At 37.7% G+C, this 23,083-nt stretch overlaps 1 protein-coding gene across 1 annotated transcript in view; it reads right to left on the bottom strand.

Annotated features, from left to right (window-relative positions):
- tle2b (TLE family member 2, transcriptional corepressor b) overlaps window positions 1–23,083 on the bottom strand; it is a 105,526-nt gene that overhangs the window by 22,788 nt on the left and 59,655 nt on the right. Inside the window, exon 5 of the mRNA XM_055019225.1 lies at window positions 2,488–2,550. Coding sequence (XP_054875200.1) covers window positions 2,488–2,550 — 63 coding nt within the window. The remainder of the gene's footprint in view (window positions 1–2,487; window positions 2,551–23,083) is intronic.

The following is a 23,083-nucleotide window of genomic DNA, read 5'->3' as shown; positions in this document are numbered from 1 at the left end:
GATGAATCTTTTCCTGTGAAGTTTTCTAGTGAGAACTTTTTGAAGTAACTTTGTACCTTCTGCAGTCCAGTATGTTGCATGTACAGTCAAACAGCAGAAACCATTACACTAACCAAACCTAACAAAAGGTGTTTTTCTACCAAACTTGGTACAGCGAGTGTAAATATAAATGTCCACATTGGGCAACCACGCATTCACAAAACACAAACACTGACAGAAAGTCCCACAAACAGAAGTACACGTTCTGCAGCTCTACACACACACTCAACGCCACACTAGCTAAAAATCTCAGCTCTGTTTACACAAAATCCCAATGTAATCAGTCGCACAAATGCAAACATACATGTGTGCGACAGCGGCTTGAGCACATACCCACACAGAGACACCCAGTGTCAATATTGATCAAACTGACTGAGCTGTGACCTTGCTGTCTCTGGGTAGCACCACTCATCAGTGCACACTCACACTTACAGACACAAAGAAGTGTGTCTGCAGCTTTGTATCTGCACCGTCTACACACTCGCACATAAAACAAACACACACACACACACACACACACACACACACACACACACACACACACACACACACACACACACACACACACACACACACACACACACACACACACACACACACAGTGGAATAAATCTAATATAAGGCTTCACTGTCTTTTAATCCATTTTGTTGTCTCGCCTGGAGTCAGAGCAACAATATATTCATCTTCAATAAGTCTGTTCCTCTTATTCATTTAGGTTTTACTAAACAGATATGAATTAGAATTTAACTTGAAGAAGAGATTAACAGATAATGCTGCTGAATGATGAGAGAAAGCCCAGAGCACCTTTAAATAATGTCTGTATTTAATCTAAAGATAATACGAGTTATATATTCCAAAAACAATAGAATTTATTACTCTGAAAGTCAGAGAGGCATCTTCATGAAATCATACAGAATTGTCTCAAAGGATAAATTATTGTTCCCAGTGACACTGAGACTTAATGATCAGTACCTTTTGCCTTCGGATTGATCATTTAGCCCTAAACTACAGAACCACATAAAAAGCACATGGAGGTAATAATATGTTGACACACCAGATAAAATAAGTTAAAATAATCCTTTATTAAAGTTGACCATATGCTGACATGGCTGTCCTTTCAAATCAGAAAAGTTCCTTGTATCATAAGGCAGGAATGTAAATTATATATGTCACACCAGTAAACTATGATAAATATGCTTCTGACCAGAGACAGACCAATTATGAGTTTGATTAATTATCAGATCTAACATTCAGTTCTCCCAGTTACCAGCTCTGCTATATTTTTACCCCATTTCCAATAAACTGAGTTAATTTCTTGACTCTGATGCAGCCTCCTCTCTTAGTGGTCTCGAGCAAAGCCACAATCTGATTGGATTTGCATAACAAAAAATAGCCAATCAACACTGATTGACAAATGTTGAAGTTTTCTCTTACTGTAACTGATGTAAAACACAAGTAATCGCAAGATTTGCAACCAAGTTTGGTGCTAGAGTTTGTTGGTTTTTTTCTATATTTAAACACCAAAGTTCAGTTTTTGGAGCAAACTGGTTCTAAATATCATTAGTAACATTCTGTATCAGTAGACCTTGAAAAACAACCGATTGACTATCAACTCTGACTGAAACATACATTACCATTCAAAGGTTTGTGGTCACTTAGAAATGTCCTTTTTTCAATGAAGATGACATTAAATGAATGATAAATCCAGTGTAGACATTGTTAATGTGGTAAATGACTATAGTAGCTGGAAACAGCTGATTTTTAATGGAATATCTCCATAGGGGTACAGAGGAACATTTCCAGCAACCATCACTCCTGTGTTCTAATGCTACATTGTGTTAGCTAATGGTGCTGAAAGGCTCATTGATGATTAGAAAACCCTTGTGCAGTTATGTTAGCACATGGAGAAAAGTGGGAGTTTATCAAATTTTTGAAGGTTGGTATATGTATGCACACTTCACAGGTATAATCGTACTATTAGAGTTCTATAGTCATCAGATTGGTTCATCAAAAGTTTCAAATAACAACAAATTTAGTTTATTTTTCTGAATTCAAACTGGTTTCACCCACATGCAAAATTAAACTGATTTATTTACTTTCCAATTTGCCATTTTTTGTGAGTAATTAATATAAAATATCAATCCGTGGATTAATTCTTCTTTCTTTTGCGGCCACAAATGCAGAGGTTGACTGTGCACTAAACAGGATTCATTAAAATCAGAAGAGACTGACGAGTGAATACTGGAAGTTAATGAGCTGCATCAATTAACACTTCAGTGCAGCAAATTAGAAACTATTGTTTAGCATCTACACTGCTCAACGTCCTCCTTTTCTATATGTGATATGTTATTTTTTTCTCTCCCGACAGGCCGGCGGTGTGAACGGTTGACTCCTGTTTGCATATTTTGTGTATATGCGTAAGTGTGTCTGGCAGCAGTGACACTTACCTCTTGAGAGAGGAAAGGGATGATCTGAGCACAGATGGCACTGAGACGCTTGACAATCTCCGCCTGCGATGGAGGGAAGAGAGGGAAAGCGAGAGACAGAAGGAGAGAGAAGAGAAAAAAGGGGGGATATATAATCATGTCGCATATTGTAAGATCATAAGTACAAAATGAGCGCACAGCACACGGAACACCTTTACAGCACATTAAGCCTTCGTTGCATTTAAACACCTCCTTAATGAGTGAGGAGTTCTGTCGGAGACAACTCTGAGGAGACAAATGTGGGCAGCAGAGGCGGAAGGATGGAGTCTTTTCAGCACTTTCTCATTTAGCTCAACCCACTTCTGTCTCAAAAAAACACACAAAGAGCAGAAAACCTCACGAGTGTTTTAACCCGTCACTATTTAGTGTCATCACGTTTTCTTAAAATTCATAGAAAATCATTGGAAAAATAGCATCTTTAATATTGGAAAAAGCACTCATCCTCACTATATACAGCTGCCCACACACAAACATACAAAAAACAAAAGCACTGGTTGTGTCTTTCGCACACAAACCCACACTGAACCTCTGCGGTGTGTCTAATTCTATCTGTCTGAGTGCCCTCAGTCTCATTTTGTTCTCTTCTTCACTCAGCCGTTCTCTCTTTTTCTACAACAGCTCTCACACTGAGCCATTATTACCCTATTCATCCTCTTCCTCCCATCCCTCCTTCCCCCCTTTTTTCTCTCTCTCTCTCTCATCTCCCTCGCTTTGTCTGGCTTTCACCCATCGTTCTATTTTTCTATATTATTTCCTCCATTATAATTCATCCTCCCTCATTCCCCTCAGCTGCCCTTTTTTCTCTCCCTTCCTCTAAACATCACTCGCTCTCCTCTGCTTTTCTCTTTTTCCCCCTTCCTCTTTGTTACTTTGCTGTCACATTTCACCATCGTATTTTCTCAGGTTTTTTCCTCTCTTTCTCCCTGCATCATCACTCCATCCTCGCTAACACATGTTCCTGACACTTGAAGATGGAAGGGAGGCGATGGAGGGGCAGTGCAGTGAGTGGCGGGTCGTACACACCGTCATACAAAGACTCACTATCAGCCAGTCATCATGACTTCATAAACAGCTGATCAGCAGACACACAACTCAGCTCCAAGGATGGACACAACCTCATCACATCACACATGTGTCAACGTATGCAGGAGTGTGCAACTGGGTGCAATATTCATGCACAGTGTGTGTCGGTATGCACAGTATATGGTGTATTTCTATTCATATGTTGAGCTGTAGTTGCAGAAAAGTGCTTGAAAACATGGATGACTCATGGCAGTTGGAGGAAAAAGTGCTATTAGTACAATTTCCAAGGAGAAATCTCTCCATTCTGTGTTACAAAAGAAGAAAAATCAGCCTCTTTGCACATCCTTGATGGCTAAAATACTATCCAGAAAGAAAATATTACTCCCACAGGACTAATGGATCTGACCAATTATGATTCTAATTAGTGGTGGGACATGATTAAAAAATTTAATCGAATTAATTACAGGCTTTGTAATTAATTAATCGCAATTTAATTGCAGTTCTGTCAAATAGCAATATTTACTTACTAGGTAACCTTGCATATTCTCAGGTGACTAATCTGCACAGTCCTGCACACCGACAGCATTTCTTACTTACTTCCACATACTGCTAATTTGACCTACAACACTGCTTCTTATTGATACTGTAGCACCTAATACCTACGACGGGCAACAACTTTTTAATCTGTTTTTTTACGCACTAAAACACCAAGTCAAATACCTTATATGTGAAAACCAACCTGGCAATAAAACCTTCGTGATTCTGATTTATTATTATTTCTTCAGTTCTCACTTCTGCAGTTAAAGCACTGTTTTCTTCCAGTGGGACAGCTGTCAAGTCCACCTCTCTTTCCCTTCAAAGGGCGCGAGGACAACTCAATTCAAGTTTCCAACTCAAACTTTTATTTTCCTTTTAGTTGGTTGGTCGTGTTATTGCAATAGGTTGTAAACCTTTAAAGGCAGAGAAACAAGGTTAACACCATCAAACACAGAACCAAAAAGCTGACATATTAACCATTTAAATGAATCAATCACTTAAGCCTTTTAACGCAAATAAAGAATAATCTAATTTTTATTGTGTCCACGTTTTAAGCCTTTTAAATTGAATAACGAATAATCAACATTTTAGTAAAGTTTAGTAAAGTTTTAACATTTAACAGAACATATTTATATTCTATATTTTTACTTTACTTAAACTCAGAATGAAATATCTTAATTAAAACTCATTTGACATAAAATCAATGAAGTAAATGCTGCAGTGCTTTCATTAACCAATCCCACAGCAGTTAACATAAACTTGACCATATCGTCTTTGGACTGAATCCATGAGTGGACTTGGATCTCCTTTGATCTTTTCTCCTCTGAAGATTGTTTGTCTGAATAACTGAGCTTCCCCCAGTCCTTCCCAGGTGCTCTAAATCACTGATGACTGATCAGGGGTCAAGCACCTCTTTGCTGCTACCGGTGCATTCTGGGAAGTGTAGTATTTAGTCCCATGTCCTGAGATTCAGCTCAACAATAACAGAGTAAAGAAAGTTAAGAAACTGTAAATCTAATGAGAAAAATTACGTCAAAACTTACAGTTGACCGTCCTTAAAATTTAGCTGCAGCGATGTAAACCGTCGATTTGAGAGAAATCTGTGCAATACGCTATTCTTACCCTCTGAAGCACTTTTTGTTGACTGATGTGTCATGTATGGGTATTTTGTGCTTGTTGTGTATTTGTTGTGTACGTGCGGCTGCACCCGACACTTTTAGCCCAAGACAAATTTCTTTCAGTACAATAAAGTTCATCTCCTCTCTCATTTAACTTACATTAGCTGCATTAATATGACTTAACTGACATTTAATTTGGCTAAGCTTGAGTCAGTTTCATAATACCAATTGAAGCAATTCATCTAAATAGATCAAAAATTTCTATTTTGTCAGCTTTTAGTGCATGTGCTAACTGCAAAAAAATAAGTCAGAGAAAGAAATGGGAACCTTGTAGAAGAGAATTATGGTTTTACAACTGGAAATAGACTATTGTGCCTGCTGCCAATGTGAAATTACTTTTATTTTACTCCACCTGTATCTGGTTTTTGCAACCCTGGACTGCGTTTTCTTATACTTTCTGCTGTTGTTGCTTCAGTCTGTTGTGCTAGATTTCAGCTGGAGATAAGCAAGGCACACAGCATTCAAATGTTAGGAGGTCTGCATACAGTCCATATTGGCATTTTAGACTGGGATAAACCTAAAAATGGTACATCAGCTGCTAAAAATGTTGCCCGAACAGGCTGCTTTAACAAATAAATCTGTTCCCCTGTTTGAATTAACTTGAGGTTCTCTTATCTGTTCAAAAATGTGACAATCTGATGAAACTTTGTGCAGCAAATTGCTCAACGCTGATAGAGGTTTTCAGGTTCAACTGTGCTACTGTACAGCAGCAGCAAACCCGTACGTACAGGACACACTTTCATTCACTTAAATGCCTCATCTAGCCTGAATTGTCCTCCTCCGGTTGTATTTCTGCAGCCTGCCAGATTGCCTCCTCCCAAACAACAGGTTGCACTTAGCCCACAGATCAATTCAGATGACCTGGCTCTGATTTGGCCAGAAAAAAAGCCAATCTGACAGGACTGATGCCGGACCATATGTCTGAACCGAGCAGAATCTGACCCGAGCTGCTTTCATTTGGTGTTTCTGAGGTGGCTGTCACTCTGATCGAAAGCTATACAAATAAACTGGATGGATATAAATAACGGGAGACGAAAGAGCAGAGCAGAAACAAACAGCACAGAGAAAAAGCGACATTTTGCTTGAAAACACGGATGATTTAGTAGCAGTCATAGGAAAAAGTGCTTTTAGTGCAATTTCCAATAAGAAATCTCTCCATTCTGTTACAAAAGAAGAAAAATCAGCCTCTTTGCACAGCTTTGACAGCTAAAATACTATCCAGGAAAAAAGTAAATTTACTCCCACAAGTATTGAAGTGATGAGTTAATTGACTAATGGATCTCCAAGTGACCAATTATGATTCTGATACTGTTGAAGTGATTATTGATTGACTTTAGTCACATACAGCGCCACATATTTACCCAAAGGTAATACTATGCTACCCCCTTCTTAAATGTGCTACAGCTTAAGAAACAGTAGGACTAGCGTCCACTTCTGTGTTTCGTTTCAGTGTTTGGGGGTTTTGGCTGCATATGTGAGGTTAGAAGATGCAATCAAACTAAAATCTACCTCAAGCTGCTTCAAGTTGCAAAGTTAAGTTCTCAGAAAAAAATACAAACTCATTCACACACTGACTTATGTAAATCACTGCCAGTAGAACAAAAATATTAGCCAATGCAAGGTCAATCGTATAAATAAGAAATGTTGTATATTTTGCATATCATGAATGCACCACTCAAAAACAATGCTGAACAGTGAACTCCTGCAACATCCCTCTAACTCCATGTTGTAGCTTCTATTCATTAGAAATCTTCACATTTTTAGAACAATTTCTACTCAACTACTTCTGCTTTTCCTGAACTTTGTATAGCACAAAATATATATATTTATTAAAAATATTTATGGTAAGTTTACATTTATATGTCAAATACTTTCTGAGATAATATCCATATATTATCACAGGAACTATTAAAGATAAAAATCTGACATTTTCCCTGTTATTTATCATCATGTCATTGATTCAATATTGGACAAGTAGATCAAATAACCTCTGATAACGGCTGAGTTGAAATATGAAACAAAAATCGACGCTATCATGAAAATTCTCACCTCTCAGCTCACATTAACATAAGAATTCATAATGGATAAGTCAACTAGTGACATTTTCTGATCCATATGTAGCTGCATGTCACAATACATACATAATAAAACATAGAGAATACTGATTAAAACAGAGCTCTGAAGTTTCAAAAGAGTTTACTGTTAAGTATTTCTTCCAATGAGAAGTAGGGCAAAGCATTGAGCTGAATAGGTTTGTAAAAAGTGACTGAAAAACACAATATACGCATTTATATTGTTAAATATTTTTCTTAGATATATTTTGAGGACCAATTTGAAACTCCTAAACTCTGCTCGACATTGATCAGACTATCTGCTATTGCTAATAATTTTGTGCTATAACTGTTCAATCAGTTCTGAAAGTTCAGCGAAAACGACTTTTTCAAATTTTGGTAACTAAGTATTTCATATTCATAAAATATTCTATATGTTTAGTTTTGTATTCTTGTAACAAAGAATTAGATATAGGGCAGAAAATATCACTCGTTGACCTCTGCATTATCAGTGTTTTTGTAAATCTGGTGGATAGCGTCAATGTTTCTTTTAAATCACAGATTATTTAATCTACTTGTCCAGTATTGCAGATTCTGGATGTCATGATGAAGACACCAGTAAAAATTTCAGGTTATTATCTTAAATAGTTAATGAGATATTGTCATTCAAACTAATATCAATGTGAGAAAAGGTGTGCCAAGAGTGGATCTATGAGCAATGTAAAGAATATACATATATCTCAGAAGGTATTTGAATATCAATCTAAAATACCAAAGAGGACTTTTAAAATATCGATAGTTTATGTTTAAAAAGTTTCAATCAAACCCCAAATGTTTGAACAGAAGGTCCCTGATGATGTAAAATGGAATAAACCAGCTATGAGGCAGAAAACACCAATAAATCAACGTGTTTTACAATGAAAGTGAGCCGGGCTGAGGCGGTCCGAGCCGGGCCAGGTGTCAGAAACAACACTGCACAGTCTAGTTCCAAAGCACAGCCACAAGGGAGGACTGGCAAAGACTGGGCCGGATGGAGGGATGAACGGATGGAGGGATGAACGGATACAAAGGAGGAGAGGGGGGCTGGTCAATAAACACCTGAGGGCAGAAACCCTGCCAGCTGGCATCTACACCGACAGAGAGAGGCTCGACGTGAAGCACAGATAAAATATAGGTGAGGGGGGAAGAGGAACACAACAGCTTTTCAATTACAAGAGAGAAAATTCCCCAAAATGTTCCTCTGAAACACAGACAAATGGATGGAGGAAAGGAAATGAGGAGATGAGAACACAATGAAGACAAGGACAGTCTGTTCCACAGGCTGTGGTGAATATTAGCCTGTCAGAGCCGGAGGGACACACACACACACACACATTACACACATTACACACACACACACACACACACACACACATTACACACATTACACACACACACACACACACACACACACACACACACACACACACACACACACACACACACACACACACACACACACACACACACACATTACACACATTACACACACACACACACACACACACACACACACACACACACACACACACACACACATCACACATACATCACACACATTACACACATTACACACACACACACACATCACACACACACACACACACACATCACACACACACACACACATCACACATAATCACACACATTACACACATTACACACACACACACACATCACACACACACACACACACACACACACACACACACATTACACACACACACACACACACACACACACACACACACACATCACACACACACACACACACACACACACATCACACACACACACACACACACACACACACACACACACACACACACACACACACACACACACACACACACACACACACACTCAGACTTGCCATCTCGTCAGATCATTGACAGGACAGTAATGACAACCAGTGAAACATTTGTAAGATCACAGCGCCTTATTGCTGCATAATGTTTCAACCTGAGATGTGTAAGAGATAACACAAACACACACAATCTAAAAAAGAGCAACAAAACCCTGTTCTGATTTATTTTAAATGATCACAAGCAGCGACAGACCGAATGACGGCCGCTAACACAGGATCTCAGCAATTTAGCAACAGTAGAAAGTTAAAAAAGGAGTTTGACTTGTACAGAAGGACACGTGTGGTCATCGGATGTTTTCTTTCATCTGTGAAAATATGAAGAAAAGCTGTGTAGTTTAAAAAAACAATCCTGACGTCTTTCTCTCTTTTGTATTTACGGACAAATTATAGCGTTATTAGTAAAGTATACAGGACAACAACTAAGAATGCACTGTAACAGTTTACTGTTATTTAACAGATTTCCTCTGTTTGGTTAAATTACTAATAACTAAGAACAACTGTCAAAAATCAGAATTTTTACCAAAGATAATCTGTTATATGAAATTTTAAGCATTTTTTATTGTATTTAAATAAGCAAAAAATAGCTTATTTGACATTATTTGGAAGAAAAACTATATATATTAAAGCCTGAAAAGATAAAAGACACCATTTTTTAACTAAAGATATTTAACAGTTTTGAAGTGGAATTTTTTGGAACAGTTTACTGTTATTTTACAGATCTTTTCTGTTTCATTAAATTCTTCATAACTAATAAAAAAAAACATCAAAAATCTGTATTTTTAAAAATGACATTTTGTTCTTCTACAATGTTTGATGATAAAATGTAATTTTGAGTGTTTTTTTCCCCGTAATGTAAGTCGTCAAAAAATAATAGTTTTACAAATATTTGAAATTATTTGAAAAAAGTAGATAAATATTAAGCATTAAAAATGCAAAAATATTAAAATAAAATAAAAAAATGTAACTGTTTAACTTTTGGCCAGTGAGCAAACAGTAAACAAAATTTGCATCATAAACTTATTCATTACCTATCGAAGTAAATTGGCTGCATATATGTATAAAATTAAAGTTATTGAATTCAAGGTAATGTCCACACATCATATTATGTCACTAATTTGTTATTTTACAACCATTAATTGCAAAATTGCATGATTTTTTAACGTATTTAAATCAGCAAAAAGTATTTTTAAGATACATGCTGCTATTTGAAAGAAAAATTATGTACATTAAAGTTTGGAAATTGGTAAATAATTTTAAAAAATTTTATCTTACAGATTTTACTGTATTTATATCCACAAAAAATAGTTCAGATATTTGCCATTATTTGAAAAAAAAAGTATATTAAACAGCTATTTTACATTTTTTTTTCCTGTTGTGTTTACAACAGATAACTAGTAAAATCATCAAAATAACAAATTAATTGTAAAACAAAACACCAAAAATTGCAAATGCTGTCCACGTCAAAAATCTGCTTTCTCATAAAAAATACTGTGTGACTGTAAAATTACACTGTTTTAGTGTATTTAAACAGACTATAAATTCTATTTTCTTACAGATATTTGCCGTTATATTCACTGTGTTTACAGTTTTTCAACGTTATAGTATTCCCCTTATTTTTTCTGGCAACCTTGCTGCTAGACATATTTTTGTAAGATTTTTTTAGTATTGTTTTTACAGCGTATACATTATGTTTTTGCATTAACAACATGTATAAAATTGTCATTGTGGAAGACATGCAGTTTAAATTCGCCTGCTGCAGCTGAACTCAAACGTTTGGCTCATTCTTTTGTCTTTTTGTGCAAACCTACGTCCAAGGATTCAAACCAGCATCTATTCCAGCAGCAGGCGGGTGAAGGGCGCTAGAATAGGAGCAGAGCAGGAGCTAAGAGAGAGATGGCAGAGATTTTTGTTGAGAGCAATTAGTGTGAGTAGAGGGGTATCACTCGCACACCAACACACACACACACACACACACACACACACACACACACACACACACACACACACAGACACACAAAGCTGGCTCGCTGAGGCGTGGTGGGACTCGGAGGCTGGCACAGCTGGCAGTGCCAGAGCACACTGGGCACCATCTTCCTCCTCCTGTGCCAATCTCAGCCCACGCTCATCACATTCAAATTCACCGAGCTTTATTGGCAAGATGAACGCGGTCACTGTTGCTCGCCGTCATGCTGGGAGACCAAATACAACGCTGATCTTTCACAGGGAAGCGGCTTCCCCCGTCGCTCCAGCTCGCCTTAACGTCGAGACTGAAACGTGCAAGAGTTTGTTTTCAGTCAATTCATCCCCCAAATTTGCGTTTGTCTGCATTTCCTGTCTTCATTAGAACATCAGCTGCCATATCCTGTTTTTTTTTTTTTTTTCAAATTTCAACTCACCCAGGGATATTTTCTGAACCATGTGTAGATGTTTGTCACAATAATACAAAACAAAACATACACAAAACTGAGTAAAACATTTCTGAAGTTCAAGCATATTTTCTGACAAATAACAGGACCCTTCACTGAGCTGAATATGTTTAGTCTAAACTGACTGAAAACAACATCATATTCAAAAATGATTTTTCTTTCTTATATTTTGAAACACCAGAACTCTGTTCTACTTGTATTAATCTGTCTGCTGATAGCTTTTATTTTTGTGGTCACACTTGCTCAATCAGCTATGAAAGGCCAACAAAAATTATGTTTTTGTTTTCTGTGATCAACTGTTTCATATTAAAAGCTATTTTTCAGGTTTTCTTTTGGATTATTGTGACATGCAGCAACACATGGTTGAGGAAATATCTCTGGTTTATTTGTCAATGTATGCACAAAGATGGTATTTTTTTTAAGACAGCTTAAATTTTTCTTCATATTTCAAGTCAATCTAAATCAGAGATTATTTGATCTACTTGCCCAGTATTGCAGATTCTACACCAATTACATGATAAGAAACAATAATGAAAATTTCAGGTTTTTTATCTTTAATGCTTCTTGAGATATTGTGGCACAAAAAAATTGTGCAAAACTCCCCCAAAACAAGTAAAGAAATATGGTCAAAGTTGGTAAAGTGGCAATTTTTTAAATAATATATATTTCAAAAAGTAATTGATAGATAAAGCTAAAATTTCACAAAAAAATTATATTTTATTTTACGCTATAAAAATTGTAGACAAATCAGAGATGACTGAGCAGAAAATGTTTGAAAATGAAGAAATTAGAGTGAACAGAAGCTAGAACATTAGGACATTTGCTGTTGGGGTGCAGAAGTTGATTTTTTAATATGGTTTTGAGTGGTGCATTTATGAAGTACGTGCAAAATATAAAATTATTCTAATTCCTGTGATTGAACTTGCATTTACTGATATTTTTGTTGATAATACTGTTTTAATTTTACCGTTTCTTAAACTGTAACACAGGTTCAGGTGAAAACGTGGCTTACATATCTGAATAAATCACATTTTACCTGCCCGTATGCTTGTCACGCATAAAAACCAGCTGAGGAGCAGATTGTAACTTGGTAACACCTTGTTCCCATCTTTGTCTGACTCTGGGTTATTTATTTGAAGCAAATTCCTCATGCAGATCCACCATCAGCCTGCTTATTTTGTGAGTGTTATCGTTTTCTTTTTTAGAGTACCCACCGCCTCATCTGCCCACCTGTCTCGACTATTTCTACTTCAGTTAGTCATTTTCTACATTTCCCAGAATGCCTTTTGACAGCCTTCACAGAACAGGCAGGAACGTGTTGCGTTTGCTCCGTGGGTTAAACATGTGGGTGGAGAGAGAGCAGCAGCAATAGTTCAATTCAATTCAATTCAATTTTATTTATATAGCGCCAATTACAGTCAAATTGTCTCGAGACGCTTTACAGAACCCATATGCCTGACCCCCAGAGCAAGCCAAAAGGCGACAGTGGCAGGAAAACACCCTTTTAACAGGGAAAAAAACCTCGAGCAGAACCCAGCTCTAATGTGGGGGAACCATCTGCTGCTGGCCGGGTGGGTTGAGAAGGACAGAAGAGGTAGAAAGGTAGAGATAGAGGGATACAGATAGAGGGGTAGAGATAGAGAGGTGGGGGGTGGGACACAAGGACCATAAAACACAGCCACACATCTGAAGCATCCAGCATCCAGCTCTGGGACCAGGGACACTCGGAGAAAGGACACAGAAAGAAACAGAGTGAATGTAATGCAATAATGGTATATATAGTAAATACATAGGTAGTTAGAGAAGGGCTCAGTGCATCCAGAGAGGTTCCCCAGCAGCCTAGGCCTATAGCAGCAACACAATAGTGAGAGCAATTGCAAAGTAAGTGCAAGAGAATGAGTTTTTTTGGGGTTTTTTTCCCATTCAAGCGCTGAGAATTACGCCCCTTGTTTTTGCATTCTGGACCACTGAGCCGAATGTTGGTGCAGAAGCCGGTACTGCTGCCTCTCTTTGGGTTTCCTCCTCGTGGACATGAACTAAAAATGTTAGGTCAGGGGAGAACTTACTGCCGTGACACCAGTGATCGTTTTATATATATATATATATATATATGTTCTCTTTCAAGCCACATGCCTGTTTCTGGCCTCTCATTGCAGAAATAATCACATTAAATCATCACATCAGACCCAGAATGTTAGTTTTTGTAGCCCACACCGCCATTTGCAGCAGCTCCCTGAATTTAAGCCATTTACTTCGTGTAGTTCCCCACAATTGAAATTCAGCTCTTGTTTTTTGTGTTTTGATATGACCCAGTGTTTTCACATTCATGTGTTTGGGAACACACATGCATGCACACACACACACACACACACACACATACACATACACACACACACACACACACACACACACACACACACACACACACACACACATCCAGGGTGTATTTTCAGAGCTCATGTTGTCTCCTGTTGTTTTCGAGCATCAGCTTGTGGATATTTTTTGATGGGAAACACATCCATAGTGAATTGTAGTGGCATTAAGTTGTTAATAAATGCACATTAACTTACATTGTATTGTTCAAATGTAAATTAACAGATTCCTCAGTTAATATACTCATCACAAAACTGCACAAAATGTCCATACACACTGTTGAAAACACTGTAAAAATGTGGCAGTAAGGACTCCAGAAAATGACCTTAAAACGATTGAATACTGTAGCATTCAAAACCGGTAAAAACAGTTAAAATAACAACAAATAGCAGATAACAGTAGATTTATATACAGTAAAACAGCGTAATTTTGCAGTTATACATTGTTTTAAAAAAGTATTATTTATAAAAATACACAGTTCCATTATAGATATTATTTACAGTTTTGATCTGTCAATTTTTTTTTTTAACAGCCAACATGCAAATTATTACTTTTTTGTGTTTGATTTCACTGGGTATTATCTGTAGTTACACAAAAAGGAGAAAATCAATAAAACAACAGTAGATATTTTGAAAAATTACAGCTAAAATTCATTAAAAATTGCAGTATATACGGCCAATTTCACCTTGATAGAAAAAAGTACAGAAAAGATATAAGAGTACTGAGGATATCTGTGAAATAACACACTTATTCTGACCAAAAAACACCAAGTACTATGTGGAAAACTTGAAACTATCCGGCATGCTTAAGATGACAAACTACACTGCCCATATTTCCAAGTCCACCACTATCCGCTATCTGCATGATGTACTGCACAACGTATTCACCTAAAAAGATCCGTGTGCTTCAGGGGAAACGAGCGACTCCAAGTTTAAAGAACTGCATAACACACTCGTTTGTGGGTATTTTTCACTTTTTGCAACGTTACATGATATTAATGTGGATTTCTTTTTGTAGTAGAATGCATCATCACTGTCATACAGGTGTGGCTTCTTCTACATTTGTCAAAGGTGAATCAACTGGTTATTGGTATCAGTTATTGACTCAACAGCTTTAAATAGGATTGTTATTATCTTTTGCACAATTCACACTACATACTGTGTAATCTTGCACAATATCAGGCAAATAATTTGGACATTCCTGCACATTGTATGTATTGGATTTGCTACATTTGCTTTTTATTCACGCTTACTATTAATTTAGTACACTTAATTTTGGAGTCTTTTACCCAACTTTAAAAGTGCTATATTTATCAATTTTTCTCTGTTATGCACCAAAACAGAACTAACTTTGCAATAAAAGTAATTGTGATTCAGATTTTTTCTATATAAAAAGTACATGCTATGAAGTGGCAGCTTTTGTATGTTATGCATATGGCTGCAGCCTAACCTCCCTTTTTCCCAACACTCAGTGGGTGTGTTCATATCACATGCACATAAACACAGTCCTACAGTTGATCTCTCATCCCCTGCTTTCTAATTGGACTGCTCTCCCTTCTCTGAGCACTTTAAGGTAAATATTTGTAGCCAATGACGTACTAATCACCCACTGATTGGGGCTGCAGACAGAGAAACAACCCTCCCCGCTCTTCCTCTTTCATCTTCTTCCTCTCTCTGTGCAATCAGCCCTCTTCTTTCTCCATTCTGCTGCCTCATTTTTCCACTTCCACTATCTCTCCTTCTCTATTTTCCCTCTGTGCACTTGGCCTTACTCTTTTGCTCTGCCTCTCTGCCCTCCTTCTCATTCCCTCTCATTTCTCGGCTCTATCTCGCTGCCCTGCTTCTTCTTCTCCTCCACTCAGAGTCTCTCCCTCTCCTTTCTTTTTCTTGCTCGTCTTGTTTTTTTTCCCTCCTCCCTCTCTCTCTCTCTCTCTCTGTCCTCTGGGCAGAGTGCCAGCTCCTCTTCCCTGGCGTCGAGCCAAACTCCTCTCCTCCACTTCGCCTCCACCTCCCTTCCTCCATCCCCCTTGCCTCTGATTGATGGCCCCTCTATTCTGGATGGAGAGGAAGGGAAACAGAGAAAAAGAGAGAGAGAGAGGGAGAGGGAGGAAAGAGGAGCACACACAAGCACCCAAAACACACAAAAACACACACACACACACACACGTGCACGCAGGCACTCTTAGGATTGTGCACACACAAAAGCCACCGCAAACAGTCGTGCACACACTAAGCAAAAAAAAAGAAAAAAAAGAAAGGGCACACAGAAAACCAATCCAAACAGAGCACGCATACACCGAGCTGTGTGCAGAGCAAGCAGCCTCCCAGCATGAGACCAACAAGCACACACTTCCTCCAACACACACACAAAGACACCAATTCAACCTTCAGTGCAGAACCAATACAAGACAGGCAGCGGACCAGGCAGCAGAAACATTTAGAGTGAAAAATACAGACAGACAGCTCACTTCTACTCTCCCACAAACACACACTCGCTCGTACTCGGACGTCCACAACGCTTACAATAACTTACACACATGTATGAATTCAAGGACACACACATGCAATGCACAAATGCACACACGGACACACACTGGGATGTTGCTGCGAGATACAAAATCTGCGCCTCACAGTTGGGGTTGTAGTTTTATAGTCTTATAGTCGTCTCCAGCCTCCCTCTCTGACTATATTACACACTAAGCTATTAGTCATATTCACAGTGTGCCAGCTCACCAGCTTGCATTGACAGACTGCATACGGCTTCAAACTCATGTCGTCCACAATGTAATCAGACACAAAGTAGCCAGAGTCGCAAAGCTGGCTGCACAGTGTGAGCGCATGAAAAAAACATTCAAAGATGTGCACATGACACACACCAACATGCAGATACACTAATGACCGTTGTTGTTGTTACGCATCTCGATGTTGGTTGTGTTTGAGAGCAGATAGCGCATGTACACAATGTGGTGGAGGGCTTTGTTGCCATAGGCAGCCCCGTACGCTGAATGCTCCAACTCTGATCGTCTGATTGTTGCCTACTTTTTAATGTAGCCTACCAAAAACATTGCTTCCTTGTTGGAAATAGATCCAAAAAAGTCAAAAGCCAAACTCTGATGAAACTCCACAAACTAAAGATAGATCTTCATTGAATTCTGCTGCTGCTGCAGCTTTCTCCTCTTGCTAACCTCAGTTGCTCTCTTATTGCAGCCACGGCCTTTAAATAAAAGATGGATGTAGCCTCCATGTCTGGAAAGTCAAGCCAACACAGAAGTGTCTTACACCTGCATTCTTACCATCAGCCAGCAGGCGGCGACTTTTCAGGTTGCATAAAGAAGTCAGATTGTATAAAAGTCTATGCAAAAATGACCACACTTCTCATTTGATTTGTTACCGTACAAAACATTTTGCTGATGACTTTATGGTCTCAATTGCTAGTTTCAAGTCTCCTTCAAAACTGTCTGATGTTCATTTTGTCAATGATGGTCCCATTCAGAGTAAATGGAGACATTCAAACAGGGCATGTTTAAGCACCTTGTAATTATCTAGGCACAGTTTAATTGGAGAATAAGACATAAAAGGTGAAGTTTTTGGAAGCGGGTTGTTCACAATAAAATCTCAAACATTGTTGTTTTTTTTTTCCTCTGCATACATGAAAACTTCTGATCTTTTTGCAATGAAAGACCGTTTTTTTTCTACTACAATCGTCCCCATATGGACGTAAGTAGTGTCCTTGTGGTCTCAGATCACTAAAACCCAAGGCTTCGAACTACAAACCAGTGGGTGACGTCAAACTTCTCTGCATACTCTTGTTGCAGGATAAAATAGACCATGTGTAGAAGTGGTACTATCTGTGACAACACTGAGCAGCCTTGCTTCACAGCTACACTCTATATTTCAAAATGCCATTTCATTTGCCTTCACTGTTGGAGACACAACTCACACATTATGCATTTGCCTGTAGTGGCAGTTGTTATTATGGTAATCAGTCCTCCTCTACTTTAACACAGGAAAACTACGAGTCCACAGCTCTTCTAGCAGCTCTGCTATGATTTATACTAAAAATGTTTACATCAGCATGATAACGTGTGATCTTTAGCAAATTATATTCACAATTCTTTCCATCTTAGATTTGCAATATCAGCATGCTAATATTTGTTAATTATCTGAAAACAAAGTGCAGCTGAGGCTGATGGAATATCATTGAAATATTCATTGAGAGATTTCATCCAAAGTGATTGGCAGACTGACAATGCCATCCTTAAAGCCATGCTACTACACAGTTTTTGATTAAATTTAGCAAAAATGTTGCTATCTTACAGATATTTGCAGCTATTGGAAAACTAAATATGATTATTAAGGATAAAAAAAGGCAAATCATCGTTTTGAACTGTTACTTTACAGGTTTTCCCTCTTTTGATAAAGTACAGATAACAATATCTAGTAAAAGCACAGAGAAAAAAATAATCATTTTATAAGTTGACTGTAAAAAACAACTGGCCAATGTTGTAAATCATGTCAACAGCAAAAATCTGTATTTTTACAAATGGTAATTCACTCATTTATAAAATTTTACCATAAAATTAAATAGTTTTACTATATTTAAATCAGTAAAAATATTTTGATCTCACAGATATTTACTCTTATTTAAAAAAAATTGATATATTAACGACTGAATAATATGAAGTATTTTGTAACTGTTGTTTTACATATTTTTCTTGTTTTACTGCATTGCAGATATGATTATCAAGTAAAATCACAGTTAAAAAAATACTAATTTACATGTTGACTGTCAAAAATTGCATCTTTAGCGAAAATTTTTAAAAAGCAACAAAAAACATACTTTACAGATATTTTCTAGTATTTTCATAATTTCTACAGCTTTTGAACATTACAGTTTTCTATTGTTTTTTAAACATAATATTTCTGGTAGCCTTTCTTCCATATTTGTACTGTTATTTTATGGATTTTTCATTTAGTTTTTACAGTGCAGCATTAAAGAAAAATCCTTTATTCTTTAACCATGAAATTTTCAACTGTAAATTTACTTTTTAAAAAAATTTTAATTACTTCAAAAATCATTACTTGCACAAATGAGTGTCCTTTCACACAGTGATGGTTTTCACCTGGGACGTACACCTGACACTCCTGAATCTTATGTAAAAGTAAAAGCCACATGCTGTTCCAACTGTTTTGCTCACAGCAGCGGTAACCTATTTGTTCCAACTCCACACTGGTTGCAGAGGACGGTAAAACATGCAGCAACTTCCACATGCATGTACACGTTTCACACTCACACACACACACTCAGATAAGCCAATACAGTCTGTGAAGCTACTCACAGCTCCTCTGCCAGAGTGACAAAGCTATTACGCTAAAAGGCTAGCTCCCTGGGAATTTAATCATCCCTTTTTCTCTCTCATCTCATCTTTCTCTCCACTTTTCGCTGCTTTTTCTCTTCCCTCAACTTATATTCTATCATTCCTAAAGGGTTATATCACACTCTGTCCGGCTCTCCCTCTCTATGCCTCATTATTCTGAGCTCGGCTGCCCATGTATACAAAGGCAAACACACATGGTTGGAAGAGAGGGAGCGACATCAAAGCTGCACAGAGCGAGAGAGCACAGATGCTACAACATGTGCAGAGAGCGACTTCATACACGACTGATCAGAGAGAGAGCAAACACATACCATGAACACACACACATATAGAGAGTAATTTGACCTCTGCGAAGCCTGTTCTAGTTGACCCACATGTGCAGTGTCGCCTTAATCTGGCCCCTTTAAACAAAACCAGTTCAAGAAAAAAAAAAAGCATAAAGTAGAAATCAAACCGTGGGATTATGGACTGACTGGGTGGTGGGAATGAAAGAGAGAGAAAATATGAGGCAGGAGATGGAAAGAGTGAGAAAGAAAAAGGAGGGGAAACAGAGAAAGAGAGAGAGAGGAGCCCAATCCTATTATGAAGCAAAGCGGTGAGTTGAAAATGAAGGCATCTCCTGCTCTCTCTCTCTCTCCCTTTTCTCATTCACTCCCTTCCCCAATGAGATGAGGATTCAGGTCACAACTTCAGCCAAATATACCAAACCACACACACACACACACACGCACACACACGCACACGCACACTGCACACATGTGTACAAACACATGCATAAAAAGGCCAGACAGCTCGGGCTAATTAGGCGGGGAGGATAAGCACACAAACACTTTTTTTTTAACACAACGCAAGCAGATAAACATTCCCTCATGTGATCTCCCTCTCCTGCTCTCTCTTAATCTTCCTCAGTCCCAGTTTCTGTTTTATTCATTTTCTCAGTTTATTCACTCTTTCCTGTCTTTCTTCCCCTCCTTCTTTCTTCTCGGCTCAATCCTAAGATGTTTTCTCACTGCTAACGAAATACTGTTTGCTTTATAACATGAACTGAAATAGAGAGAGAGAGAGAAAATACAACTGGGCTACTCGTTGCTTTTTTTCTGTCACACAAAAAAACACACACACATTTACTCCCACACCCTGGGTCTCATATGTGTGGTGGTGAAATGAAAGGAGGGAACAGGAAGGAAGGACAGCCAGCTGCTTCATCTGTCCTCAGGAGTCCACAGGGGAAACAGTCTGGCTGCTGAGCATCCTGACTATCAAACACAGCCTCCTATAATATCCTGCCTGCTCTGTGAACCACGCAGCCTCTTTATCTTGCATTCTGATACAGTATGTAACGGCTATATATAAGCTAACACTGATTCCCATAATATCCTGTCTATAGAGTGTGAATACGCCGTTCTTAGAAGTCTTTATTTTGGTGTAAAGGCAGTTTTACTCAAATGCTGCACATTTCTGACTATTTCAGGTTCAGAAACTCCACTACAGAGACGCTCACTTTCCTGCCACCAAGCATCCAGCTATTTAATGTAATAATATAACTAATATGTTCGGTTTTATGTTTGGCTTCACCGTCTCCCCTAGTTGCTAATTTTTTTAGGCTTTTATCTCATGCTGCTATTATCCTAAATGGCTTAAAATGAGTAACCGGCGAGGGGTTCGCGATCCAGCCTCAAGGACACACTGACACCTCTCGCTAATGGGATGCTCTCTCTCGCCACTTGGCCACCTTCTGCCTGTTAGCCTGTAAAATTATTATGGAGGATATTTAAAAACATATCTGACATTGAAGGAATTTCATCACCGGGCCACTTAGACCATAAATCTATTAGGCACCTCCAGATACTTAGAGGTTTGGAGCTTTAGTCATGATCAAAAAATGCAAGATATCTGTCAGATTTTAGAGATTAAGTGTGTATTTCAGGGTAAAAAAAAAAAAAAAAAGGAGGATTTGCCTTGGATGCAGAGTATTTGAGGCCAGTTATGGAGCAGTCAGATGAGTTGTACAAATGATGAAGTTGCAGGAAGGTGTGGAAGAAACAGGAATAACACAATTTATAGAATTTCCACTTAAAATGATATTTTAATATTGAGATGAGCTGAATCTAAATGAGAAACACTTTCTACTTATACTGATTAAGACTTTAATATGGTTTGGGCCTCTTTCTTTAATGTAGTTGTCAAAGACGACAAACAGCAAGCTATAAGGACGAACAATGACAAAAAGTTATTAGTTTGAAGAAAAAAGGAGTGTTGGCTGTTTAGTATTTATTATCTACACTGTAAACCATTTTAAGGTCATTCAGCTGAGAAAAGTCAGTTCCCCTGTTGCCTTCAAAAAATAAGTTAACTGCACTTCAGCTTATTAATTAGTCCAAAGTTCATCTGTGAAAGTGTTAAACTTGCTTAGTTAAATTACTTAAACTTGAGAAAACACGTTTCATAAGCTTTAAGATATTAAGTTAAATCAGCTCCTCACCATGAAAATGATTACAGACAGACTTCCCTTCCTTTTACATTTTCTAAGTTTTAAAAACTTCTTCTTCAATCAGCACTGACAAGTTACAGCCTCAGCTGTTAAACTCATTTTTGAACGGAGTCAGAGTCACAATCTGTGTGGCTGCTTCTGTTTACTGTGAAATAAATTATAAGTCTGCAGGGACTGACTTCAGTACTAACCTTTGTCATGGGTAGAATTATTTTGATTACTATGAAAAGAAACAACCATAATTTAGTTTAACAAAGAGACACAGCAAGTTTCTACTATATCTGTTTTCTGGAACTACAAAAAAACAAGCATTTTAACTCCAATGATAAATCTGCTTATATGCTACTTTTGCTTCTTTTAAACTTAATTTAATAAACTGAATGAACTCTCAGCTGTTCATTCATTAAACTCATCATTTTAAGTGAAAATCCTCAAGTTACAAGAGCTCATGTTTCTAAGTTCTAAAGCGGTCTGACAATAAAAATTAGACATTTTATGATCAAATAAATAGTAATGACTAAAACTCATATTTACATCATGTAAACTAGAAAAGTTAAGTTGATTTGACCCAATTCCTTTATGCTGTGAGCCTTTATGTTGGGTTATCTTCGTTATCTTTAGTTTCTCCCTCCCATGAATATTTTTTATCATTCCGCTGTCTACTGTAATGCATCTGTTAGCATTTCTATATCTGGTATTTTGATTGTTACCAAATTAACAAAGAAAAAAATTCCATTCTACTACAGTTTTGGCACATTTCTGCATCAGCACTGGTAGCTATCTGTATGAGCATGTGGTGTAAACATTCAAGTAGTAGTGTACTGTTTTTGTATATTTGCAAACTAGGTGTACACTGTGGGTTGTATTTTTGTGAGTTTAACTAAAAAGCACAATTAAAGTATTAAAAAGAACCCGTAAGCTCTATTCTCATCTTTAAGGTCAGCAACTTATAATATATAAATATTCAGCTGTGACCCAGCTTTTAGCTACACAGGCCTCTCCAGGTTCCTGCTGTTTAATCCCTAATTAACTACCCTCACTTCCCAAGTAGCCCTGTTGCCTAGCATCATGTTCTACCTGGCCGCTAAAACACAAACAAATGTGCAGCTTCAACATCTGCTTCCTGACATCAAGAATTCCTCCAGCAAACCTAACATTGGTGTCACAGTTTGGTGTGATGCTTGTGGACATCGTG

The sequence above is a fragment of the Amphiprion ocellaris genome, chromosome 2 (assembly GCF_022539595.1).
Source record: "Amphiprion ocellaris isolate individual 3 ecotype Okinawa chromosome 2, ASM2253959v1, whole genome shotgun sequence".
Taxonomy (NCBI): domain Eukaryota; kingdom Metazoa; phylum Chordata; class Actinopteri; family Pomacentridae; genus Amphiprion; species Amphiprion ocellaris.
The sequence above is the reverse complement of the archived record's forward strand: the minus strand, read 5'-3'. Positions and strand labels throughout refer to the sequence as shown.